General features: G+C 36.7%; 1 protein-coding gene across 2 annotated transcripts in view; it reads left to right on the forward strand.

Moving 5' to 3' along the window:
• Hel89B (histone acetyltransferase 1) overlaps nucleotides 1-19,431 on the forward strand; it is a 68,835-nt gene that overhangs the window by 14,072 nt on the left and 35,332 nt on the right. For both annotated transcript variants that reach the window (XM_089734116.1, XM_089734117.1), the window contains exons 3-4: nucleotides 2,137-2,314; nucleotides 14,880-14,943. In XM_089734116.1, the coding sequence (XP_089590242.1) occupies nucleotides 2,137-2,314; nucleotides 14,880-14,943 (242 nt within the window). The remainder of the gene's footprint in view (nucleotides 1-2,136; nucleotides 2,315-14,879; nucleotides 14,944-19,431) is intronic.

The raw sequence follows: 19,431 nt of genomic DNA on the forward strand, positions 1-19,431 counted from the left end.
CTCTAGTATACATAAAAGTATATCAGTTATTTCAAAAATAGTATTGATTGACAGTATATGAGTGCAATAACTTAAAATCCACTCATGAGGCAGGGCTATATGTGAAAATGATTCTCGAACTAAAGACAAGAAACATGAAAAACAAAAGTTTTTTTAGATAATGTATGTAATGTTACTGGTGGTAGGACCTCTTGAGAGTCCACGCGGGTAGGTACCACCACCCTGCTTATTTCTGCCGTGAAGCAGTAATGCGTTTCGGTTTGAAGGGTGGGGCAGCCGTTGTAACTATACTTGAGACCTTCGAACTTATATCTCAAGGTGGGTGGCGCATTTACGTTGTAGACGTCTATGGGCTCCAGTAACCACTTAACACCAGGTGGGCTGTGAGCTCGTCCACCCACCTAAGCAATAAAAAAAAAAAAAAGCAAAAAAAAAAAAATAAAAAAAAAAAGTAAGTAATTGTGCAACTGACAAAAAATATTCCTGTATTTCATATCATTTCAAAGTAAAATTCATCAAGAAAAATGACTTCAAAGACTCCGATGAATTCCTCCTGATACTGGTCTTCGGAATATTAGCCCAATATTGTATTTGCTACATTCCATAAAACTGTATATAATATATTCTTTTTTATTAACAGCAGTATTTACTTTGTGTGATATTGTGTAATTATAGCCGACGTGTGCGTGTTTTATGTCACATAGAAGAACATGCATCCAGTTATTTGTACAAGTGTTCAATACAATTGTTTAGTCACTAAGTGAACTTTAAATTTTATTGCTTTTTTTAATATAATTATGCTTAATTGTCTTTTGAAGCTAAATATCACAATATACATTTTTGTACGCGACTAATACCAACGGACATGAGAAATTTCTGCTTTCGTTTTTTTTTTCTCCTATGCTGATAGCCTTGGGAGGCTATATCTGGCTATATAGGCTATATAGGCTTGGGAGGATACCGGACGACTAGGTGAGCTCACGAGGTTCAAACCTGGCAAAGTTGCGAACACTGACTCTAGGAAGAGCAGTGCTTCACAGAATATACCACCGGATCGGAATCTTTCCAGGTCCCTCGCGATCCGCTGAGAAGATCCGGCGAGAAACTCAGTGGGCTGTGTCTGTGGGTTAGTTTACTCGCCGAGCCCTTCGTCGCAAGCGACGGGTTCGACGAGAACGATGACCGGCTTTTCGTTTATATTGAATACTAGCTGTACCCGTCTGCTTCGCCGGGCATTTCAAATTAACATTATTATTTCTCACCACCTCCACAAAGATTCTCATCATTAAAGCATCGCAATTGGTGTAGGGAGTCCAACACTCATATAAATATTAGCCTATCCATTAAGTACATGTATTTTCTATATGGATACCAAGTTTCAAGTCAATCGGACGCATGGTTCAGTAGTTATAACGGAACATCCGTAAAAAACACTGTAGATTTATATATTAGTATAGATTGTGTATGTCGGCGTTAAGCCAGGGTTTTCACACATAAGTTCTTTTACAATGAAAATACAATACAATTCTATAAAACTAACATTACGTGTTTACAACAAAAAGCCACGCCTTAGTTATTCAGTGGTTCTTACACAATTAGCCTTTTTGTGTTGGTTATAAGCAACTACAACTTCATTTATACAAACAAATGTAATTACTGCGAAACAATTCACAAAATATAGCTTAATATTCACAATACATATTTTAGTAATTTTTACATGACTGACATTTAATTTATTTTACATGAATTACTTTTAAGTAATATTAACTAACATTGTTATTATCCAGCCTAATCATAGATGGCGCCAACAACATCATTGCATAACAATTACATTACTTAATTAAATTATTAGTACTGTTAATTATAATATAAATTATTATTAATATTTATGCTTTATTCATATTTAATCATTTATACAGTCATTTGTGCCTTTAAACAATAATATAAACATTAAACGTATTCTGAACATTTTCACATCAAAACAGTGTCTGCTAATTATGAAATATGGTAGAATAACAATTTTGTTGCTAATAATAAATAAATATTAACATAGAATAAACTAAACAATATATATGTTAATTACTGCCAATGATGGCGTTTGTGCCCATATGTACATGACTAAATTATTGTAAACAGATTGGATCGTCTTTTCGTCTTGCTGGAGGCCGGAGCGGGCTCGGCTACAAGGCGAGCGGCGGCGAGGCAGCTCGGCGAGGTCCAGAAAGCCCATCCCGAGGAGTTACACCGGCTCCTCGGCAGACTGATGACACATCTCCGCTCGCCAGCTTGGGAGACAAGAGTCGCTGCAGCTCAAGTGAGTTTTATTTTTATTGTCCTTGTAGGCCGACGAACATACGGCCCTCCTGATAGCGAGTAGTTACCGTCGCCCATGGACCTCAGCAATGTCCTTAATACTCTCCACAAGCTTCATTTGAAAAAGGACATAACGCTGGGGAAACACCGGTGAGCTCATTCCAAAGCCGGATGGTACGTGGCAAAAAATATCTCTGGAAACGCACTGTGGATGACCGCAGTGGCTCCAGGTGGTATGGATTAACTCTACTCCGGTTGCGGGCGGTGCGATGGTAAAAAGTAGGATTGGATATCTTCATAAACTACATATACCTGACTTTAGTGTCTTGTTACATATTCAATAAACTCAGTAAATATCAATCAATATTGCTGTACTATTTCGAACGCGAGGCAATCTGCAGCTGTACACATGATTTTCATGAAAAATTTGTCTACACATCCATGGATCTATATAAATTTTCTGACTTACGGTATTACAGTTGGTTAGACGAGACGGGCTCTTTTTTTTCGCTACCTAACCGTTGCTAGCCGAAGGGGCTATTCCAAATATGTACCTAATATTAGTAGATGATCTCACAGAGTCATTTGGCAGTGGCCCAGGGTGATTACCGAAGTTCAACGCGATTGACGCCATTTATCTTCGAAATATTGATTGCGCTGTTATCTGCCCGTAATTACACGAATATAACAAGAGAATCCTAATTTGGGGCCAAATTACCGTCTGTAATTTGACTCCGATTATTATTATTATTTATTTAAACAATGTCATATACCTACACATTTGTGGTAGGCAGCGGCTTAGTTGTGCCCCTGTCGTTGCTGATGTTCTTGAGGGACGGTAACCACTTACTATCAGGTGAGCCGTATGCTCTTAAGAAAATATATAAAATCACGGGCCGTTTAACCAATAAGGCCGCAAGGAAGATTCTAAAAGCTGAACTTTTAAGGTTGATACCCTGCTCTACCCTGTTTTTACTAGTGGTAGGACCTCTTGTGAGTCCGCATGGGTAGGTACCACCACCCTGCCTATTTCTGCCGTGAAGCAGCAAAGCGTTTCGGATTGAAGGGTATGGTAGCCGTTGTAACTATACTTGCGATCTTAGAACTTATATCTCAAGGTGGGTGGTGCATTTACGTGGTAGACGTCTAGGGGTTCCAGTAACCACTTAACACCAGGTGAGCTGTGAGCTCGTTTACTCATCTAAGCAAAAAAAACCCTATATCGGGGCTTAAAAAATGCATAAAATTTAAAATGGTTAGATAAAAGTCACATTTTCGTAACGAGGGAGAATATAAAAATACACAACTACCTTATGGATTATCTGTTGAATAAATGAATAATTACAGAGGCACCTGGTTTTTCTCGCGAATAAATTAAATTTATAAATATACATTAATACTAGCGACCCGCCCTCGCTTCGCTTCGGAAACATTAAAACACACATGAAACCAAAAAAATAATATATATTTTTTTTTTTAAAAATAGCTTATGTTCATCAGAGACAATGTCGGCTTCTAATGGAAAAATAATTTTTCAAATCGGTCCAGTAGTTTCGGAGCCTATTCGAAACAAACAAACAAACAAATCTTTCCTCTTTATAATATTAGTATTTTATAATATTAGTATAGATATAGAGTATAGATATACAAATCAATTGCCACATGTAGCACAGAGCGGCGCTTGAGAACGACTCAACGAATTTGGTTCATTAATTTTTTGTTTGTCATCATTGTCAAGACCGGTTTGTATGTAACAAAAACTTTTGAAAATTCACGCGATGTTCATACAGTGAGCGATAGTCATAGCGGATCGCGATCAGATTTCACTGGCATCATGATAATAATAAGAATTTTACATAAACACTACATTGTATAATGTTAAACAATTTTTGTTTCTCTGTAACGATCTTGCATTTGACCTTCTTGAATCTATTTCGAGTTATGTTTTATTCATTAACTAGTTTACTGTAACGAGACCTTTAACTGGGTTTATTATTTGTTGTTTTTTTTTAAATCCTGTTTAATTGCCAGCATCAATGCTATAGTGATAGAATTTTATGAGATTTCGGCATCTATACGGACTTTTTGACCGATACAGCCCAATCTTATTACACTTGCACTGAAATAGAGATGTGGGATGTCGTACAAGAATATGTGTCGAAAAACGAGCATGAGGAATGGGGGTTTTTATATAGCTTGAAACTCGTATTGTCCCTCCACCTATGGACTAGTGCTCTGCAATAGAAATGAGGGATGCCCAACAAGAATACATATCGAAATATCGATCATATGAGTAATGGGGGTTTCACAAACAAACTTAGATGCCCTTACCACCAGTAAAATTCCTTGTATAAGGGATTTACAGCATATGGTTAATAATTCTAAATTACATTGCGTATCTTCATTTTTATTTGAATAATTCTAATCTAATCTAATTTAATCTCCTTGATGTGTTAAACGTAACAAAAGTGAAAATGTGCGAATGCTCTTTTTGTAAATTCGAAAGTGCAAACAAGTTGTTCTTGAAATCTTTTAATCTCTTTTAATCAAGTTTAGATATTTTTAATCGGTGTTTATTTTTATTAAATTTATCATTTCTTGTTTTTTATTAGTAAGATAGGTGAATGAATTCACGGCGTATCTTGTTACCAGGGGAGCCCCTAGATATGACAATGTAAATGCGGAGGTATAGGTATGCTTCGCGGCAGAAAAAGCAGGGTTGTCGTTGGTACCTACCCGTCTGGTCTCACAATTTGGGTTCTAGGATCAGTATTTTTGTATAAAATTAAAGAAAAATCACGGTCAATCTGCTATTTGCTGCTGACTGGTTCCGGAATCCTGTTTATTATCATGAGGAACGATACTTTAGTTTTTTCTTCGGTTTATGCGAATCTCATATATCGTTAAATCTAATTTTATCATTTTATTGTTCATATTTATTATTATTTTTTTTTTTTTCGATAAGTACACCGCAGTCAGCTTATTTCCTAAAATGATTCTTGTCCACCCAATGCTTGCCTAGAAGCTAGAAGAGATCGCTCTTAACCATAAGACTACCCATTACACTTTTGTATTTAATTTTTCGCATTTGTGTTTTTTTTTGTGTACAATAAAGCACACTTTACCCTACTTTTACGGTTTGGTCTCGTTTTTTTTTTTTTCATTGTCAATATATTATATTACTTTTTCACTTAACACTTACATTTTGAATTTTGTTCCCTAGTATCTCACCCAGTACTAATGATTCGAATTGTGGAAATCGAAATTTGAATTGGATTTTGTAGAAAACTAAGCTGAGGATACTGCGAATTGATCGTGCGAAAATATTATGACTTTAAGAAAGTCTTAATCGCACACTTGTACCTTGGTCCGACGTTATTTTCAAGTTTACGAACCTCTGGCTATAAAACCTGAAGATGTACACAACTGTCATAAGATTTTCACTTTGACAATGTTATTGTTTAAACAATGGTTTACCTAACATCCGCCTTTTTACAATGACATCGGCGGTCCATTTGCCGACATCAGGTTATATGGCCGAGCTATTGAAAAACTAGATAACATATACAGTTGTTAACTATCAGCTTACGACAATTCGATGTTTTGACTAAGAACTTTTATAATAGCATGATGCTATTTTGAGGATTTTTATATGTATATATTATATTTATATATGTTATATATGTATATTTATATATTTATTACTGGTGGTAGGACCTATTGTGAGTCCGCGCGGGTAGGTACCATCACCCTGCCTATTTCTGCCGTGTAGCAGTAATGCGTTTCGGTTTGAAGGGTGGAGCAACCGTTGTAAACTATACTGAGATCTTAGAACTTATATCTCAAGGTGGGTGGCGCATTTACGTCGTAGATGTCCATGGGCTCCAGTAACCACTTAACACTAGGTGGGCTGTGAGCTCGTCCACCCATCTACGCAATAAATAAAAAAAAGTGTCCTAGACAGGAGTCACAGATAGTCAAAAGCAATATGATGATCTAACCTTGCATTTTTATTAATCTAACACTCTCCGATGTTTCGCTTACTTTAATGGCTTTTATGAATTTTACACGCGACAAAATGGATGGATTGGCATTGGGAATGTCAGAAATTGTAATTCCAATGAAATGCAACTAGAAATTAACTATATAGAAACCGTTTTTTCACTGTACGTAATCGGGTATAAACAATTGTGTGTATTGTATATGAACACTGATTTTATCGTTATGAGTTTATCTTACTAAGCAAAGAAATCGAAGAGTTCTTGACAGGACAAAGAAATGAGACTTGTATATAATCTCGAGATGTTATTGATCTATAATAATATGTACCGACTTAAATTATGTTGCAAGTGACTGTCGCAAGGCTTGATGTGTGGACGAGCTCGCAGCCCACCTGGTGTAAAGTGGTTACCGGAGCCCATAGACATCTACAACGTAAATGCCGCCACCCACCTTGAAATATGAGTTCTAAGGTCTCACTACAGTCACAACGGCTGCCCCACCCTTCAAACCGAAACGCATTACTGCTTCACGGCAGAAATAGGCAGGGCGGTGGTACCCACCGGTGCGGACTCACAAGACTCTCTACCACCAGTAAAACTGACCAGTCACTAATCGGCAAAATTCCGAATTAGATATTCCGTCTTCGTTTTTTTTGTATGGCATCGCCTTACATAAAGATACGATATGTGTAACTTTTTTGGATGAAAAATTGAACGATAACAATTTTGTTTAGCAATTCTTTAAACAAAACAAGAAATTCGCACTCACGAAGCAAGATTTGTTTATGCTCAAATCGAACGGTGCTCTAATAAATGCATCTAGCAAGTTCAATTAATTATTAACTTTTGATAAACGATCATCAATATAAATCATACATAGATAATAATATGCACCTATAACGCACACGTGATTACGAATCCGGTTTGTCCCCTTAAAGTGACGTAAAGTTAAGTAAAACTCCGCTCAATATAGAGCGAACTAGAACATTCTATCATTAGCAGACGTTTTACTAAGAGCACACTGTAGAATGATTTATTAATGTATTATCATAACAAAATGGAAACAAGTGTTTGATGCAATGTTTTCTTAGATTCGTTCATACTTTTTAATGCGATTTAATTTAATTGAACTTTTATGTATCTAGATATGTATGTAATGAAACTTTTTAACGTAATTTTCATCTTCAAGACGTTTGATTATAATTATCTTGGAACATTTGCAAACGTATCAATAATAATATTATTAACTTAATATTATACTGACCAGCCAAAAAATCAAAACCATATTTGCTAGTTATCTTTTATTTTAATAATTTACTGATCACAATCAGAATGATTTTAATTTGTTATTTGGCCTATTGGCTATTCGAGCGTGGTTTTTTTTTAGTTTTTAGCCCGTGATTACTCTGTAAATGTGCAAACTATATCTCAAGCCGCTTGTTATTAAATAGTTAAGCTAAACACTGGCAAAATGATCTGAATACATCCACGCAACCTCGAATAAGTTCTAAATGACCTTCCGACATCTTCCGCGTTATATATAATGTTTTTAAATGTAAATATGTAGTTATATTTAAAAAATATAAATATTTTGTTTTGTTTTGTTTTGGTTTTAAATCAACAATCTTGGAAGTAGTACATCGCAATTCAGACTTTTATTTTCTTTATTCTTGTCCGTCTGACATTTGTTTGGAAGATATCGTTTTAAGTGATGTGACTATGCTGAGACCTTAGAACTCATACCGCTCGGGAAACACCGTGGAGGAGAGCTCATTCTATATCCGGATGGTACGTGGCAAAAAATACCTCTGGAAACGCACTGTCAATGAACGCAGCGGTTCCTGATAATATGGATGAACTCTGCTCCGATGGCGGGTGGTGCGATGATAAAAAGGAGATGAGGGGATCATCTCAAACAATTCCTCAGGGCACTCATGTGGTCATAATTTTTTTACTGAATATTCACTATTTTTAATGCTTTTTTACTTTATGAATTTCTTTAAATATAAAATGAATAAATCGCAGTAAAGGATAAATGAAATTCATATTTTTGGTTTTTATTTTTAATATCGTCCCTGGTAAGCTTAAATCTAAACAGCCGCGAGCAAGTTTGAATGTACTTGGTGTACCTATTGACCCGTTAAATAATGTCACTAGTGATGGTCATGTCACAGTTAATAGAGGGAATTATAACAGGACACGAGAAGCACAGGATGTCGTTACGTTAAATTAACATTTTGTTGGGCTTTTTTATCGCTACCAATCAACTAATAGTTTGCGACGAAATCGCCTAATATTTTACTAGAATGAAATACATTTTGACCGGTGCCGCGGTGATTGGACGTGCTGATTTTTCAAATTGCATTTAGAAACTAAACTATATATGTAAGAAGAATGTGTTGGTGTAAAATGTTTGTTTTTTTTTGTTTTTTTTCCTACCCATGCTGATAGCCTTGAGAGGTTATTTCAGCTTCACCCTAGCGTGTGTAGGTGAGCTCACGGGGCTCAAACCGGAGTGTTGCTAACACTGACCCTAGCAAGAGCAGTGCTTCGCAGAATCTACCACCGGATCGGAAAGGCGACCCACTGAGAAGATCCGGCGAGAAACTCAGTGGGCTGAAATGTTTGTATCGACCGATAGTTGCATTACTTTTTTCTACCTATTTACTAATAGCCACGAGTCTAGTTTTTCTGTTTTCATCGGACTGGTAAGCGAGCTCTGGGACCTCAGCCTGAGAGATTTTGCTAAGATCTGCCCTAGCAAGATCGATGCTTCGCTGAATCTACTACCGGATCGGAATCGCGACCCACTGAAAAAAATCGGCGCGAAACTCAGTGGGTTGTTTGCATTACATTCTGGTGTCGAATTTTGACCAACCTTGGGATACTCTGCTCATTTAATCGAGCAAAAAAAAATTTGTGCGTCTTAAAATCCTATTTCGAGAGATTATCCCGTTATTTTTTTAATTTTACATACTATCCGGTTCGTTTTTCAAAAATCGATAATTTTATCGTAACGCGCCTGGTCAGTTATCGCACCGCAACTTGGCCGGGTCGGTCCGTCATAAATCACAATGATAGAGCGTTTGTATATTATACAGATAATCTTTTGCGTTCTCGTTATTGCCTACGAAACTAAAATTGCTGACTACTGATATTTACATACGTAGATATGCTTCACGGTTAAAACGGGGTACTGTGATTTTGCCTTTCAGAAGAACTTACCCTACTAACGAACTACCCTTTCAGTGCTTCACATGTTTTGCAGAAATTGCTAAAGGATTTTTGAAAAAAGTGCCATGTAAAAAAGTTGAAATAAAAAAATTAATAAAAATTCTATGCTAAATTCACAGCTAAATAATTTTATGTGGTTATTTTCAAATGTTAATAACTTATTAAAAATGTGATAAAAGCTCGCGCTTATTCTGCCCGTACAGCTAGAAACCTAAACTGCGCAAATCGTCGCTATTCCGACGCTCCGCACTTTATACGCATGAATAGAGAGTCGATCTATCGACGGTTCACATTCAAGGTTAATAATATATTAATAGTACCATTACTCGATATAATTTTAATATTTATTGAAAACACATATGAATCAGGAGTGGTGTTTCTCTATTCCAAAACGATGTCATTATTTGTCATGTGGCGGTTACGTCATGTATTGTATGAATAATTTTAGTAAGTAATTATAGTGGTGGTAGGACCTCTTGTGAGTCCGCGCGGGTGGGTACCGCCGCCCTGCCTATTTCTGCCGTGAAGCAGTAATGCGTTTCGGTTTGAAGGGTGGGGCAGCCGTTGTAACTATACTTGAGACCTTAGAACTTATATCTCAAGGTGGGTGGCGCATTTACGTTGTGAATGTCTATGGGCTCCAGTAACCACTTAACACCAGGTGGGCTGTGAGCTCGTCCACCCATCTAAGCAATAAAAAAAAAAAAAAAAAAATCAACTCCTTTGCCCCTACAACTTAACGTGTCAATCTTTGCCGATATCGAAATAACTTTTCGGAAATTTATGTCCAATCAAAAAACAAATGTTCTACGAATATAATAATAATAGTTTCTAATACAGCTGAACTGATGTAAATCTATCAGTTCACCTAGTTTAATGAATTTGTTTTGCATAATATTCTAATCGCTTCGTTATCGGCCATGCCTTGACCGAACGTGGACCTGCAGCGTAAACAATACGATAGTGCAACTATGCAATAAAATGGAGCAAGTGATTCTCGTGTTCCTATGTTTCCAACAAACAATATGACATAACAGCATTACCTATACTTATACGAGTATATATACGTAAGCATTACCTATAAAAACATTTAAACGTTTTAAATCTAGGGTAGGCAATACCGTCTTTACCATAAGCACACACGGGGCCCGTGCCCAGGGCCCCCATTCTCAAGGGGCCCCGAAAGACCGACAATTTCTCTCACACGTTTTTTCTTAAAACATTTTTGTGGGCACATTACACTTTTTTCACAAATCAGTAATCAGAAGGTATTACTTATTAGTATTTAATATAAGGCATGTACTATGCCTGTAATAGAAGATTTTGCTCAACAGAATTCCCGAAAGAAACCGTTATCGAAATCGTAACCAAAAAACCAGCAGCATTCTAATATCATTAATGACATATTATATCATACTGTATTTGATTACCTATAATAAATGGTCTCATACTCAGTGTTTTTTTTTTATTATAGTTCGTTTTTTTTACTTTCCAAAAGGGCCTCAAATTCTTGTGTGCCCAAGGGCCCCATCTTAGTTTAAGACGTCCCTGAGGATAGATCGTGATTATAATGCACTGTTATTTCAGTTCTTAATTTAGGTGAAGGTATTCCTGTTTTTCCCCTACTTATTCGCTGTTAACCTAAGGGGCTATTCCAGATACGCCCAGACTGTTAGATTTGAAGGGTGGGGCAGCCGTTGTAACTATACTTGAGATTTTATAACTTATATCTCAAGGTGGGTGGCGCATTTACGTTGTGGATGTCTATGGGATCTAGTAACCACTTAACACCAGGTGAGCTGTGAGCACGTCCACCTATCTAAGTAATAAAAAAAAAGATGAGCTCACGGGTTCAACCTAAGAGAATTGCTAACACTAGCCCTAGTAAAAGCTGTGCTTCGCAGTTTCTACCACCAGATCGGAATCGCGACCCGCTTAGAAGATACGGCGAGAAACCCAGTGGGCTGTGTCTTTGGGTTAGTTCGCTGGTCGCTGGTAGACGGGTTCGACGAGGGTGGTGACCGCTTATTCCTGTTACGGTCTGAGTTGCAAGCAGCAGTAGCCAATCATCTTGCAAACTCATTTAACTCATTTTTCCTACTGTGTCAATTCGAAATTCTAATTTTCAAGACACTGACATCTGTTTGTATCCTTGAACTATTTTCCTTATCGAGTCAACGCAGCAAGAAATATATGAAAAAAAAAACCTCCGTAAAACAAAGAAATTAATGCTTGTGGCACTCGTCGAGTTATGAAAAAACAGTTTGTATATGTATTATATTCAATTACTAATTTTTTGTTACTTTAGAAACGTATTTTACAATGCGTTATTTTTAAGACCCCCCTAAAAATTTATTCAAGTCATTAAATTAACGTCAGTATTCATGGACGTATGGGATTTGCCTTTTGCTGTTTGTTACATTAATATTTAATTATAATTTAGATAAAAATCGATACATCTTGTACGTAGGAGAATTTGAAATCGTCGTGGCCTAAAAGATAAGACATCCGGTCCATTCGTATCTACTAGCATCGTACCAATTTTTCTAATGAAATACAACGGACTTAACAAATGTTCACGATTGACTTCCGCGGTGAAAGAATAACATTGTGTAGAAAAAAAATCAAACCCGCAAAATTATAATTGCGTAATTACTGGTAATAGGACCTCGTGAGTCCGCACGGGTAGGAACCACAACTCCACCTATTTCTGCCGTGAATCAGTAATGCGTTTCGGTTTGAAGGGTGGGGTAGCCGTTGTAACTATACTGAGACCTTAGAACTTATATCTCAAGGTGGGTGGCGCATTTACGTTGTAGAAGTCTATGGGCTCTAGTAACCACTTAACACCCGGTGGGCTGTGAGATCGTCCACCAATCTAAGCATTAAAAAAATTGTGTATTGTTTACTCTCTTGTGCACAATTTTATTAACATGTCATTGGAGATAGTTAAAACAGAAATCAATAACGATTATGATTATTGTGATTCGAAAGATCGCTTGCTTCACATATCGATAAATGCATTTTAACTTTTCCGCACAAGAGCGAAGGGGCGATTTTTGCTCATTCACAAAATTGAGACTTGCGACCTGTTCACACGACAGCTTCATAAATACAAAAGAATTGAACTGAATTGTTATTTGCCACAATGATGTTCAATATGTGTTCAATTTATCGCAACCGCGTACGAATTGACAAATGCATCATTTGTGTCGCATATTTATTGATTGCCCGGAATCTTCGGTTCATTTTGTTTATCAAGTACATATTATGTATAGATAGATATGTGGCATGTAGCCATCATACAACATTTGCAACCGAGCAATATCACCCGCTCGGTGGAAGATCTTACCTTTGTCGTATACCTACAGATACATTAATAGTGTTTGACGTTTGTTACGAGTGAGCAACTCTCTCGATTACTCGGGCCGTTGGAGCGAAAACTTTATTGTTTTAGTGGTGGTAGGTCGTATTGTAAGCCCACGCGGGTAGGTAGACACCTTCTCCCCGCGAAGTAGTTTAATTGGTCACGTCCTTGCGGATCCATCAGATCCAATAAACCTTGCATTAGACACCTTTATCTCTAACACTAGGAGAAGGGACCCCGGTAACCGTACTTGTCGAACACGGCAAAGAGCTCGACGTGCAACCTAACCTTAAACATCAGCCCGCTGAGTTTCTCGCCGGATCTTATTAGCGGGTCGCGATTCCGATCCGGTAATACATTCATTCGCGAAGCAGCTACTCTGGAGTCGTTAGGTCTCCATTGCAGGCGCTCGGGTAGCTGTTAGCAAATGACACCCCTCCTGGCTGAGCCCTTGCTCGCCTACCTGCCCTGGTAAAACTGGAAAGGCCTCCGGGCCATCAGTGATTTCTCAAACATAAAAAAAAGTTTAATTGAGAATTTGACTTGATGTTCTAAGTCGGGTTAACATCAGATGGGTCGTGTGCTCGTTCACTCGTATATGCAATCTATATATATAAAAATGAATTGCTGTTCGTTGGTCTCGCTAAAACTCGAGAACGGCTGGACCGATTTGGCTAATTTTGGTCTTGAATTATTTTTGGAAGTCCAGAGAAGGTTTAAAAAGTGAGAAAATATAAAAAAGCTCGGAATTATATAAAAACAATTAATTTGGTTTTTTCTTTGATGTGTCCCTTTGATGTGTCTTTTATTTATCGATTGAGGCACTACGAAGTCTGTCGGCTCAGCTAGTAAATTATAAAAAATGAAATTTTAAGCCGGGCCGGTAAACACAAACATACTGTGTACATACAGTAGCATCTTAATATCTCGAATGTCAAGGGAAATACAGAAAACTTCGACTTAACAAGACGTTCGAGATATGAAGTGGGTACTTGATGTCTAAAATTTCGACTTAAGCAGGCGCGATTTGTGAATACATTTTTCGGGGAGTCAAAAAATAAAATAAAATTTGATTTAAGTTTTATGGTAGTACATATTTACTGAAATCAATTACTTCTTCGAGTTCGGGGAATTCCATGTAAGACGTAATTATACGAATATTTGACTAACTTTGTATAGTCTGTTCTTTGAAATTTGAATTATCTATACTAATATTATAAAGCTGAAGAGTTTGTTTGTTTGAACGCGCTAATCTTAGGAACTACTGGTCCAATTTGAAAAATTATTTCAGTGTTATATAGGCCATTTATTGAGGAAGGCTATAAGGCTATAATATAACATCACGGTAAAACCGATACAAGTGAAGCACCAATAAACAATGCTTCAAAATATTTTCACTCTCTACGTAAATTAAGTGGGAGGTTAACTTTTGCGTTATGCCAAAGTAACTATTCCACGCGGACGGAGTCGCGGGCAAAAGCTATTCGAGTACTAAATTACTAATTAATGTACTAAATTCTTCGATCAATAATAGTATTATTGATCGAAGACTAAATTGCCTTCACAGGGAAATAACATTTTGTTCGAGTTACAAAATCTAAATAATTCGAGATATCGAGTATTTGGGCGTTTAGTGGCAGAGAATGATAATTTTTTTTCGACTTACTGAGGATTTCATAGGATAGGATAAAGATTCAACCGTATCACCATAGATAATTTTTTTTTTTTCATTTATATTAAAACAGAATATTTTTAAGTCTGAAATATCTTCAAGGAGCATAATGTTATTAACTTTGATCACTCCCTTTTTAGTTTATGAATAATAATTACGCATCCTGCCAACATAATATAGTCGATAGAATAAAATACTATCTTTGTTTCAATTACGACATCCAAAGCGTTCTCGGCATTCATTCATTCTCCACTGTACAGGAATTTTAATGACGTTTTATTGCATTTCGCAGGCGGTCGAAGCGATCCTATCGAACGTTCCGGAATGGCATCCGACACCGCTGGCGGATAAGAAAGGTCAGTCAGTGTATATTATTATTAGTTCCAGACAGTGTAAAAAGACAACGTGGGCATCTCTCAATGCCCCGCCATCTTGGGTGAATTAGAAACGAATAGAACGTTCTGGATTCACTTTTACATTTTCTCGTTTTTTACTAATAAGTTTCATTATTATAAAGTTTTGCGGTTTATATTTCCATCGAAACCGGCCTGTATTCTGTCTAAAAATACCCTACGACTTGTTCATTGTTCGGTATACGAATTTATAGATTTTGTTGTGAGTTTTATAAATACTTTATTCTTCCTTAAGATAAGCTGAAAATAATATTGTTTTTTTTTTGTTTTTTCCTTTAATGGTCGAAGGATTACTTCTGGCCCGGAGGCCTTTCCATAATATTATGATGACGCGTGTCGTATAGACTTGTGGATTTTTTAATCTATGGTTGTTTTTTTCGTTTCACGAATTGCAACAGCTATTTATGTATACGCCCAATGGTGGGCGATTAGAGTACTATTTACGAATGAGCACGTATTCCTGTAATATGTAGAAATGTTTTTTTGTGATTTTATTTCTGTCGTGCTCCACGTCCATGCATTTATGTTAAATTTTTATATGATTCATTTGAAAAATTATACAGTTGTTGGCATTATAAGGAAGTTTTCTCATGTACTATCAAATAAAGAAGTGGCGAGCGAGTAATAAAAAAAATAGTTAAAAATTATTACGCGAAAGTGACTACGTAGCATGCTTTCTAAGTAGCGCTAGTACTTATATCAGAACACCTTAGTTAATTACGCTCTGCCTATTTCCGCCGCGACTAAATAATATGCTGTATTTGCGGTAGGCAGCGGCTTGGCTCTGCCCTTGGCATTGCTGAAGTCCATGGGCAACGGTAACCACTCACCATCAGATGGGCCGTATGCTCGTCTGCCTACAAAGGCAATAAAAAAAATATATATATATGAGTTTCAATTTAAATCAAATACAATATTTTTATGTTTTTTTTTATTGCTTAGATGGGTGGAAGAGCTCACAGCCCACCTGGTGTTAGTGGTTACTGGAGCCCATAGACATCTACAACGTAAATGCGCCACCCACCTTGAGATATAAGTTCTAAGGTCTCAAGTATAGTTACAACGGCTGCCCCACCCTTCAAACCGAAACGCATTACTGCTTTACGGCAGGGTGGTGGTACCTACCCGCGCGGACTCACAAGAGGTCCTACCACCGGTGTTCAAAGTTCAAACCATACACGTATGTCGTGATTTATAAATGTAGTACTGTATATGTATCGCACGAATGCGCTAATAAGCTTCCATCGATGCTTGTCAATATTTGTACAATAATCGAATAACAATATGTTAGTATTGGGCAGAATTACGCTACACTATCTGACAATATGTACTAGTTTTAGGCCCAAAATATCAAAGTTTAAACTAACGATTAATAAAACTTGGTTCAAATTTTATTTAAGTGTTTGCCGGAGCCCGTAGACGACATCAACGTATGTGCCGCCACCTATTTTGAGACATGAGGTCTAAATCTCAATTTTACGGCTGACCCACCGCAGCTCAAACTGAAACTCATTATCCGTGCGGCCTCACAATACGCCCTACCACCCCACTAATTAATTGTTATTCCTTCATCGTGAAAGTCATTCGTGAGCATCTATTAAGTACGTATTTCATTCGAAAAAAAAAAAATACCTGTCTGCGGGATTCGAACACCGGTACAGTCGCCTCACTCGATACCAGGGTTCTTTATGATTTAGGCCACGACGACTTCTTACTTTTTTTTTCCACTTTTTGACATCTAACTACCTACTCAACTGATCTTCATGAAATGTTACACGTTGACTATTCCCGAAAAATAGCTCTACCTTAACTGTAAAAAAAGTATGTATAAATTTGCGGAATTGTTAATGTTAGCGAGTGTTTATGCACCTCGCACTTGTAGAGATACTAGAAATACTAATAATAATACATGTTTTCTAGCGCCTTTTTTTATTGCTTAGATGGGTGGACGAGCTCACAGCCCATCTAGTGTTAAGTGGTTACTGGAGCCCATGGACATCTACAACGTAAATGCGCCACACACCTTGAGATATAAATTCTAAGATCTCAGTATAGTTACAACGGCTGCCCCACCCTTCAAACCGAAACGCATTACTGCTTCACGGCAGAAATAGGCACGGCGGTGGTACCTACCCGCGCGGACTCACAAGAGGTTCTACCACCAGTAAAATAATGTCAATATGCATTTAATAATAATAATAATAAAGCCCGTTTATTTCCAATCCATAATGATATCGTTATTACATGCGATTTAATATCTAAATATACCAGGGTAGAATAGAATTTCTTTAATTTTCTTTTATTCGCTAACGTTACTTTCTTCTGTACCACATTGATCGGAACCCCTTCTCGGGTAAAGGCCTCCTCCAGCTTCTTCCAAAGCACTTTGTCCATGGCTTTCCTTTTCCAATCGCTTCCTCAATATGCATTTATGCGTTCCAATTTGAAGGATAGAACAGCCGTCGATACAAAATAAGCCTTGAATGTCATGTCGCAAGTTATCAAAAGTTATTAATACGTGAAGCAAAAACTTTGTATCCCTTTTTACGAAAATTGCGCGGACGGAGGAGTATGAAATTTTCCACACTTATAGAGAATATAGAGAAGAAGTGCACAATGCAAATATTTTTTTTAAATAATGCATAAAAGATACATTAAATCAATAAAGAAAACGTTACACACACTACCATGTATTTGACGCACACACGCATGAATACTATTTATTGTCAAACTTTTGTTCTTGACGTCTGTTGTCAAATTGAGAATAGATTAAATATTGTTTGTCTTTGTTAATATTTTTTATAGTGTAGTCTTGACGAAATTTGTGATTATAGAAGTATAAAATACAATCATAATAGTGTACAAACTTACAATTCCAATTAATTATAGTCGAATTTCGACTACTGCGGGACCTCTAGTCAAAAGTTATTTCCTATGAATTAGTTATATATTCTGTGCTAATTCTGAAGTTTTAGTTTACAGTTCAAGCATGGAATACTTTAGTTGGCACGTTGCCATGAATATTTTTAATTTCATTTCTTCCAGTGTAGAGGTACATTATGAATACAGATGTGTAACAGTATAAACAAATTCGTGTGTAATACATGGTAATAATGTTGGTTTTAATGTAATTTAAAATTAAATGCATTTGTAACTTCATACAAATTTTAATATAACAATAAAAGATGGTAGGTAATTGATACATAAATAAGATTCGAATATTAGACATTTACGACGTGTGCTCATTTTTATCGCACCAATTTTTTTTTATTACTTAGGTGGATGGACGAGCTCACAGCCCACCTGGTGTTAGTTACTGGAGCCCATAGACATCTACAACGTAAATGCGCCACCCACCTCGAGATATAAGTTCTAAGATCTCAGTATAGTTACAACGGCTACCCCATCCTTCGAACCGAAACGCATTACTGCTTCACGGCGGAAATAGGCGGGGTGGTGGTACCTACCCGTGCGGACTCCCAAGAGGTCCTACCAAGTTCATATTGCATATTATTATTAATGGCAGAGTATTTTACATTGTCATTCAGTGGCACCACTTTGTTATAAGATTCCGTTTCATCTTCTTCTTTTTCTTTACCATATCCCACTAGGTGGGTTCGGCACAGAAATTTTTTCTCTTCCATTCTCTTCTATCAGCCGTCAACTCAACACTCACTCTTCTCTCTCTCATATCGTCATTCACACACACACTCACATTTATGTATGTATCGATATGTTTCATATATATGTATATATCCTTGAACATATTGTGCGTCCTCTATGGCTAAAATTGCATATAATGTGGCGTTGACCTTCTTTCGACAATATGCACAAGTCAAATCGGAGGATGATATAAATGATCGCGGCTTGCCTTATACTCGTTTATGTATGTATGTAATGTATTGTTTGTCGAAACAAAAAAAAAACAAGTTGTTGCGCTGCAAAGAGTTATTTATTTTATTAACTTACTTCTACACTTACAATTATTTTAATTATTTTCGAACCTGCAAAGAGAAACAACATTGTAAGAAGCTATTGCTTCAATAACTAATCTTTTAAAATTTGAAATGTTTATTATTTAAGAAAGCACGTTATCTATTTGAATGTACAAAACCAGAGAGCATTTTTTCTAATTATAGAATGAACATAGCTGCCACCATACATAATACTATTATGATAGTCGAAGCTAAGCCGCGGAAATTTTAAATATACTGAGAGAGCTTCATTTACATGTATTTAAATTCGGCTATTTAATTAGGGGGGTATACCTTGTCTCCTTTAGTTATCATTAGTTTCTAATCACCAATCCATAGAGTAGAAGACGTAAAAAAAAGGTACTAAATGTATCAAGGTTAGGTTAGGTTAATAGGTATCAAGACTAGCTATTACTCGTACCTTTCACTGACTATTTTCTAAATATTAAAGAAAACA

Source organism: Bombyx mandarina, chromosome 17, assembly GCF_030267445.1.
Source record: "Bombyx mandarina strain Sakado chromosome 17, ASM3026744v2".
Lineage (NCBI taxonomy): Eukaryota > Metazoa > Arthropoda > Insecta > Lepidoptera > Bombycidae > Bombyx > Bombyx mandarina.